Here is a 10694-nt window from a genome sequence, read left to right as displayed (position 1 = left end):
ATGATAATCTGAAAAGATTGTTAAATAGTTTTCCAACTATTTGTCTGCAACACTAGATTTTCCTCACATATTTCAACTAAAGCAATACATCACTACAAATTGAATGCAGAAACAGATATAAGGATTTTTAGCTATCTTCCATTAAACTCCGGATGTTAATGAGATTGTCAAAAATATAATACATTGCCACTTTTCTCAGTAATCTTTTAAAGTAGTTTTTCATAAAAATTTATGCTGATATGTAACAGGTTAATTATTACTTTGAATGAATTAATAAATATTTTAAACGTTGCTGTTTTAATTTCTAATGTGATAAATATTGACAGATATAGCCCACATAAATAAAAAACTTTGGGATTTCCCAATAGTAAATTTTAAGGGTATAAGGGGATCCTAAGAGCAGAGAGTTTGAGAACCACTGGTCTGTACCATTCTTTTTAGTTTTTCTGTTGCATACACATTCATATTCTCTTGTCTTTTTCTGTGAGAGAGAGAATAAAATATAATCTATTTATGCAGATTGTAGAAGCCTCCATACGGAGCTTTTCTAGCTGTTTCATAAACTCAGAGGTAGATCTATGATACATTCTAACAGATCGATACAGTAGCATATTACACTAAATCAAAAAATGTCAATTCTTGTCCTAGTTCATTTCAACCATCTTGTCTTGGGATGTGTGTGTGTGAATAAGTGGAAATCAACATATTTGCATAGAAAAATGACAGGGGAAAGGTATATATGAAAAGAAGATACTATAGCTCTGTCCATAAAGTAGGATTTGGGGGTGATTTTTATTATAATTGTTAAGAGTTGGCCACTGAAGTCAAAAAGTTTGGCTTTGAATCCTGACAAAACCACAGGCAAATCATTTTCACCCAAATACCAGTTTCTACATCTTTATAATGGAAGGATGATAAAATCAACCTCCTAAAGTTGTAGTGAGGTAATAGGATATAATTCACATTAAACACTTGACACAGTATCATTCAAATAGGTTATAAATATTTTTGGAAATTTTTAGTAGTTAATATACACCTATATGTTACTTATAACATTTTAGAATGAATTAATTTTAATGAATAGTAAATGTACAACACTTTTAAAGGTGCAGAAGTTTTTAATATGAAAATTAAGTCTTCCACTTTCCCCGGCTTCCAGGTCCTTTTACCTATATAATTATATATGTTACGCTATCTATGTTACATTGTACCTAAAGGTACATAATTGTATGTATTATACGTAATGTGTGTACATGTGTGTATAAATATATACATACAGATATAGTCCAATAAGTACCATCACAGTATATCATATGGTATATACTGTTCTGAACATTGGGTGTTTTTCAACTCTGCCCACTAAATATCCTTTGGTTATCATTCATTATTAGTACATATAAAAGTACCTCATTCCTTTTAACAGGTGTGTAGTAATCTATGCCCCTATTACAATATATTTACTAGTAACTGTTCGTATTGTTTTGTTTTTTATCTTTTGCTATTAAAATAGTGTTTCATCAAATTTTATATTACTATATAACCAGAAAAATAAATAGCATTTTTTAAAGTTTGGATTGGATTAGGGAGTAAGTAAATCTTGAGAGTCCCATTGGGCTCTCCAGAGGGCTATGTGTAGTTGAAATTTTGCCATTACTTGGATTTGCTTTTAATCAAGATGTTCAGTGAATTTAAAAATTGGATTTAATTTTAAAATCTCAATATTCATGGCAGTCATTAGATTTTTTATTTGTCAAAAGGGAACTATAAAATTTTTAAGGGTGATTAAACTAAAGGATCTTTAAGGCTTCTCAGTTCTTTTTAAAAATATCTTTTAAAATAATTGTTTTACTTCTGTATTTCTTACTATGTAATGAGATTAGACCTGTTGATAGGTAAGCCATATTTTTTCCCAGAACATGGTAAAACAGGTTTTTATTTTATTTTTTTATAATAATTTTTTATTATGTTATGTTAGTCACCATACAGTATATCCTTAGTTTTTGGTGTAATGTCCCATGATTCATTATTTGCGTATAACACCCAGTGCACCATGCAATATGTGCCCTCCTTAATACCCATCAATGACCTATCCCAGTCCCCCACTCCCCCTCCCCTCTGAAGCCCTCAGTTTGTTTCCCAGAGTCCATAGTAAAGATACTGCTTAAGCATCCTTCTGTTCCCTGTTGTTATCATCATTACAATAGCCTTGGTAAAGTCTCTTTTTCTACAATGCAGGATTTACTATAGCACATATCAAATGAAACAGTAGGTATACACCTAGTTTGAAAACTTAGAAGTGCTGTTCAAATGCAAGATGTACTAATAATGTTTTGTTATATTCGGAAAGTTTTCAAAGAAAGAGGCTTGAATTTTTCCACTCTGTATTTGAAAATGGTGGTTCTTAAAGAGATTTACCCACTTGCAAAAAATAACATGCTACAAAAAGTAAAGAAGAATGATTACATTCAATGGAGAACCAGACCACAGTGGAAAATTACATAGCATGTAGTACAAAGTCTGTCATGTTACATTTTCATTCATAGTCTTAGGCGTCAGTTGTATTTCACAGCTCTCTTCATGTTACTTATACTTCCTGGAGGGGGAGAAGTAGATAAAATTCTTACGTTGTTGACCACCTAATGTTTAGAAGTTTCATAGTTTGTAAAATGCTTATGTGCTGTGTGAGTGTTGGCATCATCAGGAAGATTCTTTAAAAAAACAACTTACCATTGTAGATGATTAGATTGGTCTTAGTTATCATTTCAACACCATTTATGAAAACTGGCAAAGTGGCTATTCTAGGAATTGCATGACTATGACAACCTAGGTCTCAGAGATATTCACTGTTGACATAATTCTGAGAAATGTAACTTTGATTTACAGACAGTATGCTGGCTATGACTACTCGCAGCAAGGCCGATTTGTCCCTCCAGACATGATGCAGCCACAGCAGCCATACACTGGGCAGATTTTTCAACCAGCTCAGGCATACACTCCAACGACACCTCAGCCATTCTATGGAAACAACTTTGAGGATGAACCACCTTTATTAGAAGGTAGGATTGTTTGCAATGTTTCATAGTATTCTGTAGTGTCCAGCTGGTCAGTGAAAATATATCTTAGTTTGGAGAACTTGTCCTTTCCTTTAAAAGAATAATGTTATAGAAAAAAAACAGATATGAAACCACATTGAGCCATCGGGGACCAGATTTTTTAATAGATCTTTATAAAGTGATAGTTATGTCAGTATGTGCATTGACTTTTACTTCACATTATGAATTAAAGTCTGTCAGTGGAAGAAATGAAAGTAGCATGGCAGTGACTATTCTACATGGAAGAAGCTGGCAAAAGTAGTAACATCACTGAAAAGTATGGTATTTTTCAAATTGTATCCTAAAACCCATAAAGCAGTAGTTTTATACATTTTTGGGGGGGTGAGATACCCTTTCAAAGTCTATTGAAAGCTATGAATACTCTTCTCAGAAAAATGCACACCTGTACATAGAAAAATAATTTCATATACAATTTCATAGCATCTCCAGGTATTCCTGAAGCCCCAGGTAAAGAATTCCTTGTTAACACTGCCCATATATTCTTTGTTACACAGTCACAGCTGAGAAAGTCGTATTTTTTCATATCCATACACTTTTCCAGCACCAAACCAGAAATAGGATATTTGTGGAGTAAGCACCACAGTCAGTGAAGACTGGTATTGAGGACTAACCAAAATGTCTCATATTGCTAGATTCTCTTTTGATGCTGAGTGTTTCATTTTGTCTCCTATTGCAGCATAAATTCTGGTAAACTGAAGGTGTGTCACAAATCCTAATTGACTGTCTTATTTTCTTTTCCTTTAGAATTAGGTATCAATTTTGACCACATCTGGCAAAAAACATTAACAGTGTTACATCCATTAAAAGTAGCAGACGGCAGCATCATGAATGAGACTGATTTGGCAGGACCGATGGTTTTTTGCCTTGCTTTTGGAGCCACGTTGTTACTGGTAAGATTTTAGTTTGAGCTTTCAGTGTCAGATGAGAGAACAATCTTTCAGTGTTCCCCCAGGAGCCATTTTCATGACTCTGTTTATACATGTGTTTTGAATGGTATTGAATTGCCTAGAATATATACCTATTCATCATTTCTCCACTGATAATAAATGTCGTATATTTTGAAATAATTTTTTGTTCCAAGAAAGGTCTAATTATTAGAGGAAAAAAACAAATAATAACATGTGGCTTCAGTCCCTCATCAAAATTCCTTCTTTTTAGAAATTGACATTGTTTAGCCTGTTGCTCTTTTGTTTGTTTATGTATTTTAATGATAGCTTTTTTTTTTTTTTGAATCTGTGGACTTTGGTGTTTTGTTATTATAGTGGTGCTGGTTGTTACTATGTATTATTTTAATTTTTAATGAATTGGAACGTTAAAGGATAAGACGTTTTACTGTCTATTTCCTACCTCCCTACAAATGTTAAAGTATATTGAAAATGAATACTTGTAAAGATAATTTGTTAGTATCTGTTGTGCTTTATGTCTCTGAATTAGAAGAGATAAATGATGTAATGGATAGAAGATGGGATTTTTAGTCAGAAAAGCTGGGCATCAGTTCATTCCTCCTGCTGTGTCCTGGAGCAAGCCGTTTCATCCTTCAGCTCCCTCTGATAGATAATCCTATGATTCCCACCTCACAAGATTGTTTACAGATTAACCCAGACAGGTTATATGAGAACACTGAAAAATTTTAAAGTGCTGTACAAGTATGAGGTTTTATTACTACATTAGTGAATTCGTTGGTGATCCCAGCTGAACCCTTTGAAACTTCTACACTCTGACATATTTACAAATAAATACTGAATCTAACAAAAATGACAAGAATTTTTCCATGTAACATAATCTTTAGAGGCGTTCTCATGATTTAGTTTTATATGTCCAAAATCTGACAAACCAGGAAGTTTTTGAAATCTTCTCTGTGGACTGATTTTCATCAGAGTGTGACCTGAGTATAGTGTTTGTTCATATATCTTGACAGCACTACGACAGCAATTTAACTGACTTATACGTCTTAAGTCTGTTCAGTAATGTCTTTTACAAGAGCATAATTAAGTTTTGTTTTTTGTTTGTTTGTCAAAAGACTGTAAATCTACCACGTTTGTCAAAAGACTGTAAATCTACCAACAATTTGGAAAAATAATGAAAGAAAAATATTTTTTCCATTATATTTCTCTTGTTAATCAGTTTTCTTTTCTTTTCCCCTCCCCATAGGACCACAGTGTCCTGCTTATCCTGCCTTCTTTTCTCTTAGCTCCTTTAACAGCCATGTTACAAAGATTGCAACTACATCTACCAATGAGAATAAATTGCTTCTGGGCAATTTTGGTGGTATTAGGTGCTTTCAAGTAATATTAGATATTGTCCAAACAGCCTGCAAGGCTTTTCATCTTGTCTGTGTACTTATTTGCTTAAAATCAGCTAGATTTCTTTTTAGACATCTACTACTTAAAGGTGATTGTACCATGATTTTGTATCTTTATTTGCTGAATTGCTCAAATAGTAAACTGGAAAATGAAAAACCAAATATCTGTGTATTGGGAAGTGGACACTTCAGATTTCTTGAGAAAGCTGTAAAAGCGAATCTGTGTTTTACTATTCTACATAAAGAATAGATGTCTCTGCAGATTTTGATGCTCACAACATGAACATTTTCTTACCTGTACCATTTTAGGTGAAGTAAGACCAAAAAGAACTTATTTTCTTTCTTTTAACCTATAATCTTTTCTTTACCCATAGGCTGGCAAAATCCAGTTTGGCTATGTATATGGGATCAGTGCAATTGGATGTCTGGGAATGTTCTGTTTATTAAACTTAATGAGTATGACAGGTGTTTCATTTGGGTGTGTGGCAAGTGTCCTTGGATATTGTCTTCTTCCCATGATCCTACTTTCCAGCTTTGCAGTGATATTTTCTTTGCAGTAAGTACTGATCTTTATTTTGGGGTTTGATTGACCAATTCTCTCTAATAGGATTTATCTCACCATCAGTTTAATATAAATCACTGATTCAGCAAACATGAGATACAGTGCCTGTTGTGAAGGAGGACTGTACTACATGCTTTTCAGTGGTGAACAGTGGAACTGAGAATAAATTTTAAAATCTTTTATACCATCTCTGCTTTTATCTGTGGTAAAGAATTTCACTACTTTTGTGTTTACTTACCAGTGTCAGTAAACAAACCAAATGGTGGTGATTGTTAACTAAAATATTGCATGAAAAGAACAAGTTGTTAAAATTATACTTACTGTCTCTGATATTTTTTAGACTATATCTAATTTCTTAAAGATGTTGGGCATGTGCTAAGTGAATGAACATACTCTGTGTTTGGCAGCTTTTTAACTGAAAACGAAACATTCTTTTTATGGGAGGAGGCTGTTACTAGCCTGCCATGTTCTCAGATGTACTTGTAAGCAGCTTTAAGTATGTAATTGTTAAATAACATTTTAGGTAAGGTTAAAAAGGAAGGTGTAAATTCCTGCTGATGAATTCTCTCCTCATGGCCAGTGTGCCGATTCTCTCTCAACAGTTCAGGCTCCTCCTTGTGGCTAATGCCAGGCATGACCTGTGATGGGCTTTTGTTGTGCTTAAAAAGTTAAAGGAGAGGTTTAGGGGAAGAGCATTTATCAGCTGTTTGATGCTAGAGATTTGGCAATATGATGGCTTCATAATGTTATTGTTTTGCATAAATTTTCAGTGTAGAAACTGTTTCACTCTTTTCATTTGTGGAGTTTGGGACATATATATTTGAATTTTACAAAGGAGATTTTCTACCAAAGCAGTATTTTCTAACCAGGGCCCTTTGCTCTCAGGGGATGTTAGGCAGTGTCTGGAGATAATTTTGGTTGTCATAGTTGTGGGGCGTGCAGAGGTGCTACCGGTACCTCACGGCTAAAGGCCAGGGATTCTGCTGAACAACCTGACAATGCACAGAACAGCCCTTCACAATGAAAGTGCGTCCATCCCCTATGTCAATAATGCCAAAGTTGAGAAACCTAGCTCCTATGCTAACAGGAGCAAAATGTAGTTGCATAAATGAGCTTTTTATCACATCATTGAATGTGGATGTGAATAATTGAGCGTCATTGAATTCACTGTGAGGTACATTATTTTAACATTTGAAAAAAAATTTTGATCATTTCTGCAGATGTGTACAATGTGGATTTAAAATACTTTTCTTTAGAATTGGTTGTTGTTGTATTCTTATATAACTAATCATCTACTCCCTTTTCCTCCCTCCCCGTTTTTCCTTGTTGGTTACAGAGGAATGGTAGGAATCATTCTCACTGCTGGAATTATTGGATGGTGTAGTTTTTCTGCATCCAAAATTTTTATTTCTGCATTAGCCATGGAAGGACAGCAACTTCTAGTAGCATACCCTTGTGCTTTGTTATATGGAGTCTTTGCCCTGATTTCCGTTTTTTGAACTGAATTTATCTGGCGTGTGAACATCATTGGGCCAAAAAGGACTTTGAACTCTTATATTGGACCAGCGAACAGCTACAGTGCAACTCTCATGCAGACCTAACATTTGACTGTTGGGGCAATGGAAGTAAACATGTATCTTTTGTTCATTTTTATAGAACTTTTGAATACTATGTTGGATTTATCTGCAGTATGACTAGCTTTAAGTGTTTGTGCTTATACAAGTAAGAATAAGAAGTGCTATTTCTCTCCTGTTCCTGCAGCCTTTGAAAAACAATTTTTTTCCTTGCAAATTATATTAAGATGTTTTTAATAGATTTTTATCAACTGTGGGAAACTAACCACAGAGCTAATAATCTTTCTTAGAAACAACCCAATCATAGTTAAGAAGACATGAGACTTATTGCAGAAATATTTTTCCAAGGGATTAGGAAAGAAAAATTGCCTATATTCTTGAGTTAGATGCACTTGAAGCAAAAAAGTGATCCCAAAGTAGAGTTTTACGAGTTTGCACTTCAAAAATTTGACATTCCTTTAAGTTATCTCATGGAGTTTTTGCTAAAATTCAATGAGACAAGAAGTTCATAGTCTACTTTATTGTAGACAGAAAATATGAACACCTGTTAAGATTAGCATTAACTAAACTGTAATGACCCAGACCGGCCACATTAATGTTCATAGTTGGATCTCCATATTTCCTAGGAAAAAGAAAATCACTAACCTTTTTTTGAGAAAAATATTTAAAATGTCACAATTTCAGTACTGCAGTTATCGATGTAAAATGCATTTGATGCTTAGTAATTAAAATTTTCCCAATTTTAACTGCTGTTGAGTTGACTTTTGCTGTTTTCGGTATCGCATTTTCTTTAAGTTGTGGTCTTGTCTTGTATTCCTGATTTATCTTAAGTTTTAAGAACAGAAATCATTTAGTATAAAATCAGAAAAAAAGGGATTAACTGAAAGGCAATTTGAGTTACAACATTATTTCCTTATATTAAATTTATTTGGTTAATGTCATGCTCTCTTGCCAGAGAATCTGTAGGAAAATATTATATCTTGTATTTTGATTATTGGCTTTTTCTGAAAAAATTGCCTCTGATTTTAGACAAGCTCAGTTACACTTACAAGAAAGGTGCCCTGTGGGGAGGAAAATGTTGCTTTTTTTAAAAGAAAAAGGAGACTTTCAGACTAAGTAAGAAAACACCAAACTGATGTTAATTGTTTTTAAAAGGTAGTGTTCAATCAAAAAAGGAGATTAAGTTAATAAAATACATTTCTTATAAGATCATGATTCCTAATTTTGGAATCACATAAATTTGTTTTTCTTCATTAATACTTAATCTTCTGAAGGAATACTCTCAGTAATAATTCATTTCTGTCTGGATTTGCAAATGTACCAAAGTGTTTTAGAATATTTTTTATTGCAATCTGTGGATAGTATCTTTTTTGCCTTTTTCAGCTCATTTTATAAATACACACTAATCTTATTAAGGCAAATATAATGAGTGCCTTCTGTTAATATCCAGTTTTTCCTAATGAACAGGGTAGGTGATGCTTTGGGAATTAAATTTTCTTACTGTTGCTTGGTTTTAGACCATTAATCTTCAGCCAGATTCCCCAAATTATTTTCTTATTTTTTGCCTCTCCCACCCCCAAGACAATAATTTTTAATTTAAATCAATGTTGAGAGATTTTTGTTGTTGTCTTTTTTAACTCCAAAGTGATAAGGCACAAAACCATCTTATATAAACAGTTACTCTGTCAAAACAGCTATATAGTGGAGTTGCATTTAATGCAAGAGGTTAGTTTTAGAGTTTGCTAGGTACCTGAAGAGTCATGTATAGCCAAAGTTTCCCTTCTAAAAATTTTCCTTAAAATACAATGTATGTAGCCATATTTATGCATAGTTTAGAAGCTGAAAAACTGTTTCAAAAAGTTGTATGTGGTGACTTTTTTCTCTGGCATTGTAGTAGATTTTTGTTTCCTCAGTGAAGTTCCAGGAAGAGCACCTAGCTTGCTTTTAGGGCCTAATTTGTACCAAAAACATACATGTATTGTTAAATACTAGAGGTAACTCAGTATGGCTACAAGCTCACTTAGTGATTGTCCCTGAGTAACAAATTCACTGTGAATGGATTTTCAGGATCTCTCACTCAAGCTAGAGTGTTCTTTATTTATTCATGCCTTTATGCCAAGGACAGACAGTTGCTTTTATGTGTGATATAGACGTATGTTTTATGACTTTTAATACCATGTTTACCAGTGGGTGCTTTCAGGAGCTCTATAACTAGGCTTGTAGGAATAGGCATTCTTTCTGCAGATACTGTTATAAAGATAGTGCAAAATTCTCTAGATCTTAAAATGCTAACTATTGTCACATACTAGGCATCCAATCAAAGAGAATTTTTAAAAATGTATCTAATGACATATTTTGAGTAGAATTTAAGTACTGTGCATTTGACATTTCGCAAGTTTATTTGTAACTTTAATGGGTATAGCTCAACTCAAATATACTCCAAATCTAAGTAGGACAATTATCTCTGAAGTTCAAATTATACAAGTATTTTTATTCGTTACCTACAAAAAAGGAGCCTTTCCTTTCTGAAATTAGGCACTTTTTCCCTTGTAAATGGAAGAATTTAGAACTTTGGGCAAAAAGAGAACTACAGAAATTGAAATCTTATTCAATAGGGTACTCTGACCTAGTTGTGGAAAATTGTGGGGAAGTCAGGACCACATTTGGAGATTTGCCTGTTGTCATATAGAGCAGAGCTAATGTAATGACTCAGACAATTTGCTTAACTTGCCCTGTAGGAGAAATTTTATATACACACACACACACACACACACGTCTATATATATATGTCTATATACATATAGACATACATATATGTGTGTGTGTATGATATATATAAAAAATACATGACAAGGTGTTTAGCCTTTCATAAAGTATTTCCAAAAGTTTTCCAAGGAAGATAGAATGGTACAGATCATAGCATGAAGAGTACCAAAGAATAGCACTCGGTTTTCAGAACTCTAGCTAGAGCAAGCTTCTATCCAAATAATGCTCCAAGTTAAATCTATCCTCACAGACTATCCACTGATTCATTTTATGAAGCCATGTCAGATTCTAACTACTGGTTACCAAATGATCTCAATTTTTATAAATTTCAATTTATTTGGAAATGAAAGCTTAAATGATTTCTTAAGCAATTTCAT

General features: G+C 33.4%; 1 protein-coding gene across 2 annotated transcripts in view; it reads left to right on the top strand.

Annotated features, from left to right (window-relative positions):
- The window catches only part of YIPF5 (Yip1 domain family member 5), a 21314-nt gene extending 13017 nt beyond the window's left edge, over window positions 1–8297 (top strand). For both annotated transcript variants that reach the window (XM_002912531.4, XM_019795147.2), the window contains exons 3-6: window positions 2884–3056; window positions 3858–4003; window positions 5790–5971; window positions 7314–8297. In XM_002912531.4, the coding sequence (XP_002912577.2) occupies window positions 2884–3056; window positions 3858–4003; window positions 5790–5971; window positions 7314–7476 (664 nt within the window). In that variant the 3' untranslated portion in view covers window positions 7477–8297. The remainder of the gene's footprint in view (window positions 1–2883; window positions 3057–3857; window positions 4004–5789; window positions 5972–7313) is intronic.
- The last annotated feature ends 2397 nt before the right edge of the window (window positions 8298–10694 follow it).

This window comes from Ailuropoda melanoleuca, chromosome 3 (assembly GCF_002007445.2).
Source record: "Ailuropoda melanoleuca isolate Jingjing chromosome 3, ASM200744v2, whole genome shotgun sequence".
Classification (NCBI taxonomy): domain Eukaryota; kingdom Metazoa; phylum Chordata; class Mammalia; order Carnivora; family Ursidae; genus Ailuropoda; species Ailuropoda melanoleuca.
The sequence above is the reverse complement of the archived record's forward strand: the minus strand, read 5'-3'. Positions and strand labels throughout refer to the sequence as shown.